Below are 19,852 nucleotides of genomic sequence, written 5' to 3'. Positions count from 1 at the left end.
ATAGCTGGCTGCACGAGTCACTCCACAACAGCAGGAGCATCAGTCGGAGCACAAGCGTTGCCTCCGTGCGGATAAGAAACCTCTCATGCGTCAAGAACTACTCTGACGGTGCCGGGGGGGGGTGGGGGTTTGTCAGTGGATCTCTTCAAGCGAAGCCAAAAACGTGCCAGACACGCGGTTAACGGCCCTAAAACGAACCGTTGGAGAAGGGGCCACACAGGGCACTACAGCGACACCCTGGCACCACCGTACACGCACACGGCAGCGTCGCTCACCGTAGCGGTTGTACATCTCGTACGGGATGTAGACTTTTCCGTCTTCCGATTTTGCCCACTTAAAGCCTAAATTGGCGACCGCGTTTCGCGTGAGCTGCGACGCACGCACGCAAACAATTAGAAAGATTGTCAGCTTAACACGTAGGCTTTTACGACAGATATTATTCATAATGAAGGATTTTGTGCAAAATCGCGTAAATATAAGTGTCGTTAACCCACGACCAGCCGACACAGGTTTGTCACGTGAACAAAACTTACCAATTGGTTACTTTGGGGCCCTCCATAAATGACGTCACGCACCTGGGGGGGGGGGTCAGACATTTATGACGATGTGTGACGAGGGGGGGGGGTGAGAAATGTGATGTCACATAAAAATGCACAACTTTAAATAAGTATAGATGTGTTATTACAACACTAATTGTTAACAACACTAATTGTTATAACACTCCTACAACAGAGTGCAGCGCCACATTAAATGCGCACTACAATTACAATAGTTTAAAGCGATTTGAAGCATGTTTTTTTTTGGGGGGGGGGGTAGAGCTTTGTGACGTCATATTTGAGTGGGTTCTGACTTTTTGTGACGCCGTGTGACGAGGGGGGGTCAAAAAGCGTCAAAAATCGCGTGACGTCATTTATGGACGGCCCCTTCAGCAACACCGGTGCGCGTTGGCGAGTAAAACCCAAAATATTTACAATTTCAGTACGACGTTTCCGCTGGTGACGACAACCCAGCTTCGTCAGGCGATTTGCCACAATTATCACGAACAGAAACTCTCGTAGCGCCCCACAGCGACAAAGATGAGCAAGTCGCTAAAGCCGACGACGAGCTCACGAGGTCACGAGGTCGCAGTTAGAAGGTCACGTGGACCCCTCGTCCTTACCGGGCTCATGATGTCCGCTTCCACCAGGAACGTTGCACGGGAATACTCATTGAAGATTAACGCTGAGCGACACATGGAACAGTCAACATTAAGGCGTCTCCACGTACATGCACGCAATACACATACTACATAGTAGTTTACTTTTTAAGAAAATGCATTCAACCAGCAGTACACATTCATTAGTATGCATTACAAAGGTGGATTCAGAGTCTTTCAATGGATCCCGGGGCAGTATCGGCATTTCAAGCAGTATTGATTTCTGGTAGATCCCAATAACACACCCATTGGCAGGGTTGCAAGCGGGGGAGAGGGAGGTGGGGGGGAGCCTCACTGCCCCCCTCCCTCCTCACCCCATACTCACGAGGGACTCACGTTTGTTGATTTCAAAGATCGTGTCCAGCTCTGCGCTTCGCTTCTCCTGCAGGACTCGCTCCAGACGCCGGTTCCCCACAGACGGCACCTGGGCCAGTCCTAGGTCGCAGCCAGGGTAGATTCGTACTCAAGTACAAACATTGTTTCGATTTAAAGCTTTCGTGACTGCAGGGATTCATCTTCTTGGTTCGTTCGGTAAAGTCACGTAGAATGGAAATAAGAAATAATAAAAATAAAACATGATTAAATAATTCTCACGACGTTTCCATTCTACGTGACTTTACCGAAAGAACCAAGAAGATACAACATTGTTTCCGTACCACGCGCGCGTGCGTTTATCCATTGCCAACAATTTCTTTAACACTGCTTCGTTTGTCGTACCCTCCCACACACCTCCCATTAGCACGGCTGGCTACGTACGGCGCGAAAGAAGTTCAAGGTGCACACAATGCTCCGCAGAGTATAACAAAGGGTAAATAGCGCAGCACCTGCAACTGCTCGCCACCCCACTTTTGGGAAAAGGGCCTCGAAGCGTAGAGCGGTTTTGTCTCAGTTTTTGGCCCGCCAGACCACTCAGCCCTCCCAACCCCGGTGACAAAACGCATTCACTTCTCCACAAATACCAGAACTACATTATTCATATTACCAGAACATACAAACGTGGGTTTTTACACCACGATACTTTTTTTAGAATGGCGGGGGGGGGGGGAAATTTAGATCTCAGCGTTATGGTAGTTTACCAAACGTCATTTTAAAATTAAATATCATGAATAAAATACTAATTAAATGTGCGAAACAATAAGGTATAACCATTGTCACTATTGCCCGCATCAAGATGCGTTTGCATCAGCCCCCCTTGGACTCACCTGGGGGATCGTCACGGACCACATGGGGCACTGCGGACAATCTAGAGCGACCTTTACTACAATCTAGAGCGACCTTTACTACAGCCTTGCATCGCCGCTTTGGTTCTCAATCGTTAAAAATTTGTGTTAACAAATACACATGGGTTTGACGAAGCAAGGTTATTGTACACTTACGTGCCAGTGCTTAATTTGTATTTCGATTATTGACTTTCTAAAACCGATCTGGCCACGTCTCGCACCCCCAGAAAGTGCATCTCGCACCCGCAGCTGGTGCACGCACCCCAGGTGAAGAAGCTCCACTGCTCGATAGACGGAGCTCGTCTGGAGGGCTTTTCGCCCAGATGTTGTAGACAACGTTCATGGATAATTGGTTTTTTACCCTTCTATCTGGCAACAAAACTGACACCTTTTTTACGAGGAGTCATGTTTACATAGACCACAATACCTGCAGTCATAATGCAAACAAAAAACACAACTCTGATAATGTATGCACTGTCCTTGAAGTTGATTGGTCAACACCCGAGACAGCTTTCCTTAGAGTCTAGTCTCATATGGGTTGGACCAGATGACGCCAAAAGGCGCACGCCTTTTTTTTCATTATGACTGCAGGTATTGTGGTCTATGTAAACATGACTCCTTGTAAAAAAGGTGTCAGTTTTGTTGCCAGATAAAAGGTTAAAAAAACCAATTATCATATTTTTACTGGCAAATGAGGTTCCAATGGTGAACCGTTTCATGGAGTGCGGCATTATTTTGACGTCAGATCGTGGATCGGCGCGTGTCCTTTAAAGCTCATCGGATTCCTCCAGCGTAAATAAATGTACCGATTCAGAGGGACTTAATTTCATAAAAATGACTTTAACCTCGAGCATCTCAATACGGAGCAGTACAGCACTGCGATTTTGAAAACCATTTCAATCAAACCAACCATCAAACCGACCACAGCATAACTTTGGTAAACATGGGACGTCGAGCCCAACGTTACTCCGACAACGTTGGGGGGGGGGGGGGGGAAGTCAACTTTCGTTGACTGGGCCATTACCAGAACTTGCCTTAAAAAAATCGTTTTCCTTTCCTACACAGCGTTAGAAGATTTCGTTAAAAAGAAATAATCGCCGACTGCTCAGCAACTAACGTAGGAAGACTCGCGTAGTCGGAACAAAGACAACGGCCAATCCGTCAACGCCACCGACCTTGTGCGAGCATAACGAGCAGGGCGAGCAGCATTGGAGACGCCGCAACCTTCGCACTCCTCCCCGCCGTCATCACGGACCGGGGCGACGAGACGATCCAGAGAACTCCGCAGGAGGCCTCGACAGACGTACCCATTAAACGTGCCAAAGCTCAGAAACGCCCGACACAGGGCCGGGCATTCAGCGTTAACCACGCTCACAGCTCTCCTTAATGCAGGACTCGCAGAAGAAATTCGGCTGAAGATCTAAAAGTTATGATATTTGTGTTCGCGCGCTCGCGCGCCACGTTTTGAAGAAGCGTTTGTGGTGGTTTGTTCCACGGCGGTGCGATGCATCGGAGGTGCGCAGATGAGAGCTCAGACCAAGTTCGGGTGGCGAGCAATGTGGTGCCGATCCTGGAATTTCTCTCGATCCGCGTTGAGAATGTTCGCGTGTTTTGTATCTCTTGTCGTTTTAAAAACAAATATCAGCGGAACGGCTTGCAACCCAACGCCAATTCCTCACGATCCAACCGACGTTACCTCCTCTAAAAAAATATACACCAAATAAACGGCGCCACGTGTTCGCCCGTATTTGATGAGTTTTTTGCTTAACAAGTTGCACGTGCCGGAAAGATTATCTTTGTTCTACGTGATGTAATGAGCGCTGAATCGAATGCAAGATAAATGCATTGTGTGCGTGTTGCGTCCCGCGTGACGAGGACGGTGCTGATTGTTACCAGTTGGCGCTCTGCACGCCGCGTATAGGACGCGTTTGACAATTAATCATCAGGCGTGTGCAGCGTGTACAAAAAACAAGTTGGACTTGAAAGGTGATGCATTGGTAAATTGTGTGTACACGTGTACATTGGTAAACACGTTTACCAATTTACTAAACACGTTTACCAATTCTAGATTTGAAGTTTTCGTGACTGCAAGGATTCATACTCTTAGTTTTTTCGGTAAAGTCACGTAGGTAAAAAATTGAAATTAAAATTAATAAAAAATAAAATAATAAAAATGATGACGGAGACTTGCTTGTGTTGCCTCCGAAACGTCGTGATTTATTATTATTTTATTTTTATTTCAATTTTTTACATACGTGACTTTACCGAAAAAACTACGAGTACGTTTACCAATGTACTCCTACCATTCAAGTACGAATGAAGTCGTTCCACGCACCCGATAGTTGTTAAACACGTCCGTCGCGACGCGCTAAGTAATTAACGCTCTCTGCGTTAGTAGCGCCGAACCAAATGGAGACTTATATATGCGTGTGTGTGTGCGTGTACACATGTTGCAGGTGTGTGTACGCGTACACGTCTTGCAGGTGTGTGTGCGTGTACACGTGTCGCAGGTTTGCGCGTGTACACGTGTCGCAGGTGTGCGCGTGTACACGTGTCGCAGGTGTGCGCGTGTACACGTGTCGCAGGTGTGTGCGTGTACACGTGTCGCAGGTGTGCGCGTGTACACGTGTTCAGCTAGACGCAGACAGCGTCAATTGCTTAAAGCGCCACGTGGGACGTGTTTAGCAATCATCAGGCGCGTGCAGCGTAGAACGAGATCATTTGAATGGGATGAGTAAATTGGTGAGATGGAGCGTGGTGGCGGTGGGTTGCGAGAACCGGCGTTTTGGGAAACCCTGGCATAGCGGGATCTATCTTGCGACATATCTGTGAAAAGTGAAGACACTGGCACAATTGGATGGCAATACTAGATTGTGATATTTCGCTCCGGGCGGTTGCGCAGTGGTTCGTGCGCTGCATTATGAACCCAGAGACCTGGGTTCGATTTCTCGGTCATCGCTGTCTATCGATTATTTAATCAAATCGCAAATCCATCATCATCGAATGGCCCAGAGATGTGAATGCATATATACATTTAAACGTCGCTAATACTATTACGGCACTGTAATCTCCATATTATAAGCTTCAGAAAGCAATAATACGAATAACAAAAGTTGTGCCCGCTGTCAAAATAAAGCTTATGGAATTCGAAAACTACCGTTGTTTCACTATGGGAACCTCATTTGCCAGTAAAAATATGATAATTGGTTCTTTACCCTTCTATCTGGCAACAAAACTGACACCTTTTTACAAGGAGTCATGTTTGCATAGACCGCAATACCTGCAGTCATAATACAAACAAAAGAACATAACTCTGATAATGTGCACTGTCCTTGAAGTTGATTGGTCCACACCCGAGACAGCTTTCCTTTGAGCCTAGTCTCATATGGGTTGGACCAGATGACGCCAAAAGGCGCACAACTCAAGGACAATGCACCATCAGAGTATGAGAGCTCGGGGCAAGCATCTACACTATGGGAACCTCATTTGCCAGTAAAAATATGATAATTGGTTCTTTACCCTTCTATCTGGCAACAAAACTGACACCTTTTTACAAGGAGTCATGTTTGCATAGACCGCAATACCTGCAGTCATAATACAAACAAAAGAACATAACTCTGATAATCTGATGGTGCATTGTCCTTGAGTTGTGCGCCTTTTGGCGTCATCTGGTCCAACCCATATGAGACTAGGCTCAAAGGAAAGCTGTCTCGGGTGTGGACCAATCAACTTCAAGGACAGTGCACATTATCAGAGTTATGTTCTTTTGTTTGTATTATGACTGCAGGTATTGCGGTCTATGCAAACATGACTCCTTGTAAAAAGGTGTCAGTTTTGTTGCCAGATAGAAGGGTAAAGAACCAATTATCATATTTTTACTGGCAAATGAGGTTCCCATAGTGTAGATGCTTGCCCCGAGCTCTCATACTCTGATGGTGCATTCTCTTTGAGTTGTGCGCCTTTTGGCGTCATCTGGTCCAACCCATATGAGACTAGGCTCAAAGGAAAGCTGTCTCGGGTGTGGACCAATCAACTTCAAGGACAGTGCACATTATCAGAGTTATGTTCTTTTGTTTGTATTATGACTGCAGGTATTGCGGTCTATGCAAACATGACTCCTTGTAAAAAGGTGTCAGTTTTGTTGCCAGATAGAAGGGTAAAGAACCAATTATCATACCGTTGTTTCGGCAAGATGTTCAGAAAGCTAAATGACAATATCGATGTCTGCTAGCAGCGATGAGAGGGCTTCAGAAGAGAGAGAGAGAGTTGGTGCAGTTTTGATGTCTCTCCTCCTCCTCCGTCGAAGGCGCACAGAGTCGAGTGGTTTTACAATGTCAGCGTTCTTCATTGCAGCAAGGCCCCGTGGGCCACTGACGTACCCCCCCCACCCACAATACACAACACGTGACAACACCATCCCCACTATGGGGACCTCATTTGCCAGTAAAAATATGATAATTGGTTCTTTACCCTTCTATCTGGCAACAAAACTGACACCTTTTTGCAAGGAGTCATGTTTGCATAGACCGCAATACCTGCAGTCATAATACAAACAAAAGAACATAACTCTGATAATGTGCACTGTCCTTGAAGTTGATTGGTCCACACCCGAGACAGCTTTCCTTCGAGCCTAGTCTCATATGGGTTGGACCAGATGACGCCAAAAGGCACCATCCCCGTCACCACCGTGCTGCTATACTAATAGGGGGTTTCCCCTTTTTTCTGGCAACAAAACTGACACCTTTTGCAAGGAATCATGTTTGCATTAACCACAATACTTGCAGTCAAATGCAAACAAAAAACAATGCTCTGATAATTTATGCATTGTACTTGAAACGTATTAGTCCACACCAGAAACAGCTTTCTTTAGAGCCTAGTCTCATATGGTGTTCAACAAAATTGACACCTTTAGCAATGAATCATGTTTATTGTGGTTAATGTAAACATGATTCCTTGCAAAAGGTGTCAGTTTTGTTGCCAGAAAAAAGGGGAAAACCCCTATTAGTATATTTAGGTAATCGCAAAGGAGATCCCATGATGTAGCTGCTCACCCCGAGCTCTCATTACTCTGATAGTGCGTTGTCTGTGAACTGTGCGCCTGCCTTTTTGCGTCATCTGGTCGAACACCATATGAGACTAGGCTCTAAAGAAAGCTGTCTCTGGTGTGGACCAATCAGTTTCAAGGACAATGCACTCGTTATCAGAGTATTGTTTTTTTAATTTGACTGCAAGTATTGTGGTTAATGTAAACATGATTCATTGCAAAAGGTGTCAGTTTTGTTGCCAGATAAAAGGGGAAAACCCCTATTAGTATATTTTGGTACTGGCAAAGGAGGTCCCATGATACACCATGCTGCTGTCAAACTCCAATGGTTTCAAACGTGTGGCGGCACTCACACTGACGATGTTTCATCGGCCAAAGTGATCCCCCCCCCCTTCCCACCCGCTGACAATGAGTGAACACTGCTGTACTGCGGTTCCATAGCTTGGGTTGAATGGCCACAGTCCCAGCGCTGTGGATTGGGGCTTTACAGGTAGGAACAATGTTCCACACTGCCCACCAGGGATTAATTGTCTGTCTGTCTGTCGTGCATAAATAAATATATAATACACACAGCTCTTTGATTGGTGGAGACCTTACAAACAGCTTTTTGATTGGTGGAGACCTACTGCCGGGTACGGAGAGGGGAGGTGCCTAAGGGAGGAGGGTCAGGGGAGGGGCCTAAGGAAGGGGGGAGTCATGAAAGGGGCCTGAGGAGGGGGGGTTCAGAGGAGGGGCCTAAGGGAGGGGGGGTCAGGTGGAGGGGCCTAAGGATATGGGGGGTTGGTCAGGGGAGGGGCCTAAGGGAGGGGGGTAATTGGAGGGTCCTAAGCAAGGGGAGGGGGCTGGGTGGGTCACCCCGTGGTGCCCTTATAAAACTCAACGTTTAACCTACACACTACACTATACACGACACGATACACTACACTTATACAGGTAGTAACAGCTTCCACACTGCCCACCAGGTATGAGTTGTCTGGCTGTCATGCACGAATGCGCTGTCCAACCATGTTGCTACCTGCCCACTCCGAAGGAACGTGTTAAATTCTCGCGCACGAATGAGATGTGCGCATGTGCCTGTCGATGTTCCGATGCGGTTGGTGGTTCCGCCACCAGCTCTGGCTGCAAAGTTCGGTCGTACATGTTATGTATATCGTTTATTGTTGCATTTGAATCACAGTTCCTATGATTGCTGTTACATTGTTTATTTTATAGCTTTATTTTGGTGATTCGAAAAACGTATGGTTTAGCCATGTTTGTTTGAAGTACAGAGTTAACAGGATAACTTTAATCTAAATTGTCTTATGGTTGCTATTGTTTGACTTGCATCCCACTGGGATTTTTGCACACAGCATGTTTTTTTTCCTATCTGGAAGACTTTGCTGTTTTTTCCTGGATTTTTCTGTTGCGTGTAGTCACTTTAAGATGTTTGTTGCGGTTGCACCCGAGTCAAGAGCCGCATGGCTCACAGGACTACACCTAATGAATGAAACAAACAAAATGAAACAAACCAGTGTCTTCTTCTTCGAGGAGGAGGGCGGATTGTCAAGGCCAATTAGGGTGCAATGTTTGGCGTATCAAATCGATTAACACGGTTGGCTACGTACGGTGCGAAAGAAATTCAACATACACCATACGACAAACGAGGCGTTCATTCTGGACGTCTGCGTTGTTCGACGATGTCTGCCAGGGTCGTTTTTTTCTCTCTCTTACCCGTCCCCCGATCTAAGAATACGGTCATCCCACGCCGAGAAGTGCAATGCTGCCATCTAGCGGCAGCCCGGGCTTGAACGCTGATTGTCACGGACAGGGTTGACAATGCACGTTCGCTGTTGCGCAAATGGCATGCATCATTTCACGTTCATTGTGTAACACTCAGGCAAGTATTAAAAGTAGACAAATTTAACCTCGTCGAACGTCTCTATGCTGGTTGCAATTGGTCAGCTAATGTTCTACCGTTACACCGTTACACCACACTGTCGTCGTCGTTGTTAAACGCAATGGAAAAATAAGTATAACCCGTAAAAACAAAGTTTTTCACTCTAAATCCTTTATATGCGTGGCGGCTAGAGTCCTCTCGTCCTCTGGCTTTAGATGGCTGCCACCTATGGGTCAGATGATTGTCTGCAGTATTAAACAATTGGTAATTAAATATTTAATTTGTTTTCCCTAAACAGTGTAAAATTTTGGAATTTTTTTTTCACGAACATTAATTGTCTCGCACAACGAGTCTGTGTGCAAAATGTCAGCTCGATTGGATCACGGGAAGTGGGTTAAAAAATGACCGAAAGGTTTGCACGGTCGTAAGCAAGCAAGCACGCAAGCAAGCAAGCAAGCGAACTTAATATAAAGGATTTAAAAACAATGAATCGAGATGTTTGTATTAGAAAAATAAGCCCAAGGCCCCTGCGAGATTTGAACTCGCGACCCCTGGTTTACAAGACCAGTGCTCTAACCCCTGAGCTAAGGAGCCCCCACGTGAGTCTTATCCTTCCTCTACAAAAACACACTACGAGCAGCAAACACAATAAAAAACACACGACATTGAGCGATAAATAACACATTCCTGCGGAGGGAGCTGGTAGGAACGTTGGGTTGCTCGGTCAATGGCCAGGGTCAACGGCGGCGTGGTGTATTCCGCAAATATGGCCGACTGTGAGGGCGGGCACAAGCCGTCGTGAGTAGGTTAAACGTTGAATTTTATAAGGGCACCACGGGGTGACCAGCCCCTCCCCACTCAGCCCCACCCCTCCCACCCCCCACCCAGCCCAACCCTCCCCACCCAGCCCCTCCCCACCCTCCCCACCCAGCCCCTCCCTGCACGACGGACACAACAATCCCCTGTGGGCTGGTGTAACCAGGAGGTTCCTGCCAGTATAATTTCTCTTTTAGGGTCACGGCTAACGTCAGTGGCAAAATTATATCAGAATCGGTCCCGTGCGTGGGGAGCGGGGTGGGTGGTGGGGGGCACACACACCCACACCCTTCGTCAATCCGCACTGACCAGCGTGGTGAAGTATGGTCAAGCAACCCCCTGTGGCCGACACCGCGTGGGACGCCCCTCGATAGAGTGACTGTAACTATGGAATGTTATAATCATCACTCGCGACATCGTAACGTAATTTGGGGCTATACAATCAAATCCATTCACGTGACACGCATTGCAAACCCTACAGAAATCAAGCTCGCTCTGAGCTTGGCTGATAAATCAGCATCATCAGCTATGGTTTATCCACCGCTGGATGAAGGCGGGCCCTCCAGAGGTGTCGTCATCTCTCACGGCCCTGCGGTGCAACCACCCACGTGCTCCCGAGCCAGAGGTCGCAAACGGGTTTTGATTCCTTACCCGTACCCGGTCGCACCAGGATCGCAAACGGGTACCCGTACCCGTATCCTACCCGATACCCGACTACCCGTACCCGGCCGGGTATCGGGTAGGGTACGGGTATCAGGTACCCGATTGCGACCTCTGGGATGAAGCCATGTTGCAGGCGCGGGTGGGTTGATTCTACGAACTTGAATTGTGAGAAGAGACAAGACGTTGGGAAATGAGTGACAAACGGTGACTCACCAGTGACTCACGGCCTACCCGTACCCGGCCGCACCAGGGTCGCAAACGGGTACTCGTACCCGGCCGGGTACGGGTAGCCGGGTATCGGGTAGGGTACGGGTATCGGGTACCCGGTTGCGACCTCTGTCCCGAGCACGATCGAGCCGACGACGATTGATTTGGTCCGTCGTCCGCGATGGACGTCCTCTGCAGGGCGCGCGGTTTTCCCCGTTTTGGCTGTTCTGCTCCTCCGCCGTCACTGAGTCTCCTCCGTCGACCACCAAACCCTTGAGCACAGAGCGCGCACGCTGCCCAACACGAGCCCTCTTCGCTTGGCACGCAATGGGAATTGCGCGTTTAATTTGCGTTTCTTATCCGCCGAATCCGCGCGTATGCGTGCATGATATTCCACAACTTGTCCAATAATAATTATTGTAAGCTCCGCCAGCCTGTGGGTTCTCATCGCAAGGCCCGCGGAGCACTGGGGGCCTCTTAGCAGTGCCGGGTTATCCCAGTAGCACACGTAGCTACTACACGTGTACTACACCTGTAGTAGCTACACACGTAGTAGCTACACACGTAGTAGCTACACGTGTAGTAGCTGCTACACGTGTAGTAGCTACATATGTAGCTATACGGGGCCCGCACGTTCAAGGGCCCCGCGCTAAATGCTTTCAGGCTATCAATTTCGGTTCAGTGATTCTGCACTTGCTCTGTTACCATAGTACTATACCGCCTTCAACTTTTATGAACGACTGAGTGTTTAAGGTTAGCGATTTGTCGTATTATCTGTCTGTATAGCAAATGAAAAAATATATTTACTTTACTACGCAAGTTACAAATTAGTGTTTTAATATTTACGTGTTTTTTATATTTCGGGCCCCTTTATTGTTAGTAAATACATATGTTACAGGCCCCGGCACTAGTTAATCTGGCACTGCCTCTTGGTGGCCTTTAGTGAGGCCCCTGACAGTACACAACATGTGAGAACACCCACCCCATCAGCATCATCATCGTGCTGCTGTCAAACCCAAATGATTTCAAATGTGTGGCGGCCCTCACTCTGACGCTGTCTTATTGGCGAAAGTGTCCCCCCTCTGGAAATTAGTGAAGGACACTGAGCAATACCATTGTTTAGGTAGGGGGGGGGGTGGGGGGGGGGTAACCCATAAGCTGCCAATGGGATACGCGTGTTTAATAACGAGAAGGAGCTCAAACTGCCCAAGGGGTAACAGAGAGAAAACCCCACACCCCCCCCATGACCCCCGCCGGGTCATAGCGGCCAGACAAGAGAGAATTGCACGGAATCCGTCGCCGCAAACCTCAAACATCCTAATCGGGATCTTTCCACACAAGACGTATCACGTCCCCTTTGTTGGCAGACAGAGGGAGAGAGAGAGTGGGCATGTGGATGGAGCCTTTGGTAGTGTCTGTGTGTATGGTGTTGGGAGCGATAGTGTAGCGGTTAGCGCGCTGCGCTATGAACCCGGCGACCCGGGTTCGATTCCCGCTCACGGCCAACACCAGTGATGATTATTTGAACCGGTCCTGGGCCTCCCCTAGGTCGATTCAGCCTGAAATGAGTACCTGGTGCGGTGTGTAAACATCGCCACTGGGGAGACAAAGGCGGTCTGGCGTGGTGCTGGCCCACCCACCCCCTCGTGTACCGTTCCGGCCTTCATAGGTGCTCGTTAACATCACTTGCCCCTACAGTCTGCTAAGGCTATACGGGGGATCTTTGTCGTTGTTGGGAGGAGGCGGAGTGTATTGGTTTAAAGCAGTGGTTCTTAACCTTTCCTGCAGTCTTAAATCATCATCCCTTTGGTTCTTAATCTTATATTTTTTCATATTTTTCTTGGTTCTTCCGGTAAAGTCACGTAGAAGGGAAATAATAAAAGAATAAAAATAAAACATAATAAAATGATTCTCACGACGTTTCGGGCCACAACGCAAGCAGCCGTCCTCAGGTGAAGAACAGGTCTGTCGGAAAGACAGCGTCTGAATGAAACACCACCAAGCTTGGCAGCGTATATTTTTTTAAATCGATTTTTTTTCATATTGTTAGTAAATACATCGGATTTGATAAAACAAAGTAGTGTTCTACTTACGTGCCCGTGCTTAATATATGTCTCGCTAATTTACCTTCTAAAAACATCTGGCCACGTCTCGCACCGCCAGAAAGGGCATCTCGCACCCCCGGGTTAAGAACCACGATATTAAAGCATAACCCCATAATTAGGCGTCCCGAGTTCGATTCCCGCTCACGGTCAACAACCGCAGTGACGAGTATCTTGAATGGGTCCTGGGGTCTGCCAGCCTCAAATAAGCACTGCACCTGGTTCGTTGCGTAATACATCGCCACTAGGGAGACAAAGGCGGCCGGGCGTGGTGCTGGCCACTCACCCCCTCGTGTGCCGTGCCGGCTTTCATAGGTGCTCGCTAACAACACTTGTCCCAACAGTCTGTTGAGGCTATAAGGGGGGATCTTTGGCTTGTGATGTATTGGTTAAAGCACTGCGCTTAGTATCAAACCACCCGATTCGTAGAGCAGTGCTTATACGCCGTACCAGGTACTAATTTGAGGCTGAGTCGACCTACCGGAGGCCTAGGACCGATAATTATCGTCACTGATGTTGGTGACCTTGAGCGCGAGAAACAAAAATCAAACATCCTCCCGTATAGCCTTAACAGACTATTGGGGAAGGTGCTGTGAGCGAGCACCTATGAAGGTCGGATAGGCACACGAGGGGGTGAGTGGCCCGCTGGCAGGAGGTCACGGGGCAGACACAGGCGACATGGGTCGACTGACTGAATGACTGGGCGATGCACCACCTGTGCCCACTACTGTTCCAACGTACACACACGCAGAAAAACACACACGCGCACAGAAATACACATACACATAAATACACACACAGACAGAAATACACACACATAAATACACACACACGCAGAAATACACACACACACAGAAATACACACACACACACACACAGAAATACACACACACATACACACACAGACAGAAATACACACACGCGCACAGAAGTACACACACACAGAGAAATACATACACATACATATACATACACACACACAGACAGAAATACACACGCGCGCACAGAAATACACACAGAAATACACACACGCACAGAAATACACACACGCGCTCCAAAATACACGCACACAGAAATACACACACATACACACACACACAGAAATACACACACATACACACACAGACAGAAATACACACGCGCGCACAGAAATACACGCGCAGAAATACACACACGCACACACACACGGACGTGGCAAGACGTTGAGATTTCATTCGGATTTTCCGGCAGAGCGAGCGACAGGGGACGACGACGCGCAGACGGCGGTGGTGGTGGCGGTGGTGGTGGAGGCGGTGGTGGTATCGGTGGCGGTGGAGGCGGTGGTGGCGGTGGTGGCGGTGGTGGTTGTGGCGGTGGTGGTATCGGTGTTGGTGGTGGCGGTGACGGTGGTGGTGGTGGTGGCGGTGGTGGTGGTGGCGGTGGTGGAGGTGGTGGTGGTGGCGGTGGTGGAGGCGGTGGTGGTGGTGGCGGTGGTGCATCGGGCAGAGGCGATTCCGGGCCACTACGCCGGAACGCGAACGCTGCTAATCCAATTACCCCCCAAGCCCCAACACACAGACTCTGCTTAATTTCCTAAGCAAGTTTCAATTTCACAGGCGGTAAGCAGTCGGGCGTCGTCTCCGTCTCGTTCGCCCGAGCCGCTCCCCGCCGCTCATTCAAACATCAACAACCCGCACTGACCAGCGTGGTGAAGTATGGTCAAACACCCCACCCCCCCCTAAACCCACCTCACCGCCGACACGGCGTGGGGGTAGAGGGGAGGACTTCATCCAAAAGTGGATTGGTGCCCAAAAAAAAGCTTTGATTTTAATACTTAGCAGCAGCAACAGCAGCTTGTAAGCTTGTGAATGATGATTACATTTCCTCTCGACGTGCCCTATATACATGTACATAATAAGCCAAGCACTCGTCCAATTGTTGTGTATTAATGTGACAGATTGCGTTGAAGCTCTCCGCAGGAGATAAACCCCCGTAATCCCTTTAAATCCTGTTAAACGCACCAACTATTGTAGTCTAATTGAATATTACTGCTTGTGACCGTAAGGGTTATTTTGTCAGTCCCACTGCTGTGTGAACGTGTCCCCTCGGTCGTGGCGGGGTTGTTTGACCATTCTAGATTTGAAGCTTTCGTGAGTGCAAGGATTCATATTCTTAGGTTTTTTCGGTAAAGTCACGTAGGTAAAAAAAAAATAATAAAAGTAAAATAAAAATTAAATAAAAATGACGACGTTTCGGAGGCAACACAAGCTTCCGTCTTCAGGTGGAACCGTCACAGCACGATAGCTGTATCACTTGAATTTTATTTTATTTTTATTTTACTTGTTTGACCATACTTCACCCCGCTGGTGACAATGGGTTTCGTGAATCGGTGGGACGGGGGTGGGGGGACCAACTCGGCAAAATAAAGTAGTTCTACTTACCAGGGGCATTGAACTCAGGTCACCGGGTTCATGGTGTACGGTGAAATTGTACCTGATCTGTGCCTCCTGCAGGTCGACTCGGCCTAAACACGAGTGCTTTTGTGCGGTTAGGTGAACATCGCCGCTCGAGAGACAAAGGCAGCCGAGCATTTGTCGGCTGGCCTCACCACGTGTTCTATCTAGCAGCGCTTTATGTATCTATACTTTATGAGGATAAATGCGAAACGTTAAGCATATTACTTGTGTAATAATCACCAGCACGCGTGCTTGCAACAGCAGCAACGGCGGCGTTATGTAAGTGGTGAAAGAACGTGTAACGCTGCGTCGAATGCGTGAAGCGATGGCGCAGTGATTCGAGCTCCGCACGTGCTTAAGGCCACCCAGCTGAGTTAGACTCCTTTCAATGGATACCGACGGCTGATTGACGAGCGACGTCATATTAGCACAGGTGACTACGTACGGTGCGAAAGAAGTTCAACATACTGCCTATATACTCGCACTACCCATAGACTCAACACTAACCATAGACTCACCACTACCCATAGACTCAACACTTCCCATAGACTCAACACTACCCATAGACTCAACACTGCACATAGACTCAACACTGCACATAGACTCAAAACTGCACATAGACTCAACACTTCCCATAGACTCAACTCTACCCATAGACTCAACACTGCACATAGACTCAACACTACCCATAGACTCAACACTACCCATAGACTCACACTACCCATAGACTCAATAATTCCCATAGACTCAACACTGCGCATAGACTCAACACTACCCACAGACTCAACACTACCCATAGACTCACACTACCCATAGACTCAATAATTCCCATAGACTCAACACTGCGCATAGACTCAACACTTCCCATAGACTCAACACTACCCATAGACTCAACATTGCACATAGACCCAACACTACCCATAGACTCAACACTACCCATAGACTCAACACTACCCATAGACTCACACTACCCTTAGACTCAACACTGCACATAGACTCAATACTACCCATAGACTCAACACTACCCATAGACTCACACTACCCATAGACTCAATAATTCCCATAGACTCAACACTGCGCATAGACTCAACACTTCCCATAGACTCAACACTACCCATAGACTCAACACTACCCATAGACTCAACATTGCACATAGACCCAACACTACCCATAGACTCAACACTACCCATAGACTCAACACTACCCATAGACTCACACTACCCATAGACTCAATAATTCCCATAGACTCAACACTGCGCATAGACTCACACTGCCCATAGACCCACACTACCCATAGACTCAACACTGCGCATGAAGTATGGTCAAACAACTCACCCCCCCCCCTCCCCCCTGTGACCTTCACGGTGCACGGTGAGATGTTAACTCCCTCGCCTGGTGTACAGGAGGTCGTGGGTTCCATTGCAACCCTGACGCCTGCTGTACATTTGGAGTTTGCGTTTCTCTCTCTCCCCGTGGTCGCGTGGAGTGTTGTCACATACCGCGTCTCGAGTCATTGGCGGCTCTGCGTGTCCAGATATCGACAAACCACTTCGTGGAGCTTGCATGCGTGATAGCCAGGTCGCTCCTGGGAAAAAAAGGGCTACATAGCTCAGTGGGCTCTACCAGGTAAAATAAAAATAGTTTATAGTGGTTCTAGATGTGAAGCTTTCGTGACTGCAAGGATTCATACTCTTAGTTCTTTCGGTAAAGTCACGTAGGAAAAAAATGAAATTAAAATTAATAAAAAAATAATTTGAATTTCATTTTTTACCTACGTGACTTTACCAAAAGAACTAAGCGTATAGTTTATAGTGGTTTTTTTTGGGATTGATTGACAAGGAGGTGTGTGCTATTATTATTATATTTATTGAGCCGTTCTCTAACGTCAAGATGGGATGAGTGGGGGAGGTTGGGACCAGAGGGGGAGACGGGAGGAAGAGCAAGAGAGGGCAGCGTGAGCGATCGGATCCTCACAAATCTCATGTTCCACCCATCGCGATTAAACATTTGCTCATTAGAAAGAGATTAGTAGCGTGGACGGGGGGGGGGGGAGAGAGAGAGAGTGAGTCACTCCGCCTGGCACGCCACAATAACAGAGGAAGCGAGAGAGCCAATTACGGCGCTGCTGAGCCAGGCACCGGCCCCGAGGCGTCTAGAGCGAGCGAGACACACAAACATGCCGCTCCACGGCAGCCCTCTCCCTCATTACGGCAGGATGGATACAATAGCAGCGGGGGGGGGGGGGGGGGGGTAAGTCGCGTGGATTCCCGGCGTCTTTCGGCTCCGCGAACAAAGCTCCCTTGTGAACGCAGACAGAACTCTTGGGCGCTCATAAAAGTTATCATCGTCCTCCCCGCTCCCCCGCTCTCTCTCTCTCTCTCTGTGTCTCTCCCTCTGCACCAGCGTGCACGGCACCCTCACGTTCACCTTCTGAAGCGCTCGCTCGTCACCGTGGCGTGCGCGATGACCACCACAACCACAGCCACCACGTGACTTTTCTTTCGTGTTGTGCGCGGTGCTTGTAGCGCCACAGCGCGTGGATTTGTAGCGTTAATATTTCATTTGTGTTGCTGGTGACTTTGTGTATTTCAGATCGAAATCGCCTCCAGTGCTTTTGCTGCTGGCGGCAATAAAAGTTGTTTGAAAGTCAAAGTCTCTCTGTCTCTCTCTCTCGCCCTCACTGCGTTGAAAAAAAAGACACTCACCGCGCGCATTCTTCATTAACGGTGACTTGCAAGAGGGAGAATACAGGCAGGCTCCAACTTACGAACACTCGACTTACGAAGATTCGCATTCAGGTTAAATAATTGATCTTCTTCTTCCTCCTCCATCTTCTGCTCTCATCTCCCTCTCATCCTGTTCCACCACCTGCTTCTCATCATCATATTCTTCAACCCTCACCACACTCTGTACCTCTCTGCGCCCCCCACTTCCCCAAAAAAAAACCCAGTTCGCTGCCTTCTTCAGTCGCACAAGAACACTCATAACACATCTCTTTATTCGGTGGACGTATCGGCCAACGAACCCCCTTTAAACGCAGACAGAGTGGAGGGAGAATTGATAGGACTTTATAATCAGAGGATGCACTTTTACATTGTGTGGCTTCGTGAGGAGCTGGGGCATCCCTGAGGAAAGTTGAAAAATGAGCAGCGCTGCGTTAGTTTTGTTCATGAGTAGACACTGAGTATCGATTAAACGCTTAGTTGAAAAAAAAAAATCGTGTGAACCGATTTGAGGAAATGTTAACGAATCTGAGTGATGAATTGCATCGTGGGAAAGTCAATAACGTCCTTGGGTATTCGCCAATGGCACTTTCCCCAACAGCTTGTTAAAGGCTATCCGGGGGATCTTTGTACGTGTACTCATGTATAAGTACTCGCACTCGAAGGACAATAACACATGATCCTTATGGTGGTACCCCGGGTACCAAATAATACAAAGTTGCCGAGGCAATTACATACTTTATTTCTGGGACACAATTTTTGTTAACTCCGCGACTGGGGTACCAATCAATCCGAAATCGATGTCGAAACGCCGAACATCGGCATACAAAAATCCGCTACCGAAAAATTCAACTTTGAATAGTTGCATCGTGTACAGCTCGTCGAGATGAGTCGATTGCCGCATCGCCGACCATCAACAGACTGAACGTGGCTGCAGCACGGACATTGTGCGAGAGCCGGGGCACTATGGGTGACCTCGAGGTACCGCCATAAGGTTCACATGCAAAAGGCAAAGATCCCCATATAGCCGTGCAGACTGTTGGGGCAAGTGCTGTTAGCGAGCCTCAACAAAGGCGGGCACAGCAGCACGAAGGGGTTTTCTAACCGGCACCGCGCCCGGCCGCCTTTATTTCCCCGTGCTGATGTTTACACGCGGCAGCCGCTACTCGTGATCGTGAGCGGGAATCGAACTCGAGTCGCCGGATTTTTGGAAGGCGTTGATGTTGTCTGCCGGCCGAGTCGCCCTAGAAAAAGCTCAATGGGGCTTTACTCGGGAAATAAACTTCCGATCTGATTCTGTTTCGTAGCGCAGCGCGTTAACCACTGCGCCACCGCTCCACCTACACAAATCGCACACACGCACAACAACAAATGCCATTCGCCACTAACTGGCGGTGACATCTCCACGGCGCTTGTGCCAGGCTAGATGCACTGTAAGGCCACGTGAAGTGTCGCACGCCCGCTGTCAGGAGGTCTCGGGACAGACCCAGCAGGTACCACGGGTCGACTAACTAAGATGACCGAGATGACTGGCTGATGCATCACCTGTGACCCCCTACTGTGCCAACTTT

The 19,852-nt window shown here is 48.5% G+C and overlaps 1 protein-coding gene and 1 non-coding gene across 2 annotated transcripts in view; both read right to left on the bottom strand.

Annotated features, from left to right (window-relative positions):
• The window catches only part of LOC133345410 (uncharacterized), a 28,639-nt gene extending 11,565 nt beyond the window's left edge, over positions 1 to 17,074 (bottom strand). The window contains exons 1-5 of the mRNA XM_061556134.1: positions 17,058 to 17,074; positions 1,532 to 1,630; positions 1,160 to 1,221; positions 534 to 575; positions 276 to 369 (exon numbers count right to left, since the gene is read on the bottom strand). Coding sequence (XP_061412118.1) covers positions 276 to 369; positions 534 to 575; positions 1,160 to 1,168 — 145 coding nt within the window. The 5' untranslated portion in view covers positions 1,169 to 1,221; positions 1,532 to 1,630; positions 17,058 to 17,074. The remainder of the gene's footprint in view (positions 1 to 275; positions 370 to 533; positions 576 to 1,159; positions 1,222 to 1,531; positions 1,631 to 17,057) is intronic.
• On the bottom strand, positions 9,857 to 9,929 carry TRNAT-UGU (transfer RNA threonine (anticodon UGU)). The gene has a single exon. It is a non-coding gene; the product is annotated as a tRNA-Thr (tRNA).
• Positions 17,075 to 19,852: the final 2,778 nt, after the last annotated feature.

The sequence above is a fragment of the Lethenteron reissneri genome, chromosome 22 (genome assembly GCF_015708825.2).
Source record: "Lethenteron reissneri isolate LAM-NWPU_2019-01 chromosome 22, ASM1570882v1, whole genome shotgun sequence".
NCBI lineage: Eukaryota > Metazoa > Chordata > Hyperoartia > Petromyzontiformes > Petromyzontidae > Lethenteron > Lethenteron reissneri.
Note: the sequence above shows the minus strand (reverse complement) of the source record. Positions and strands in the feature narration are given on the sequence as shown.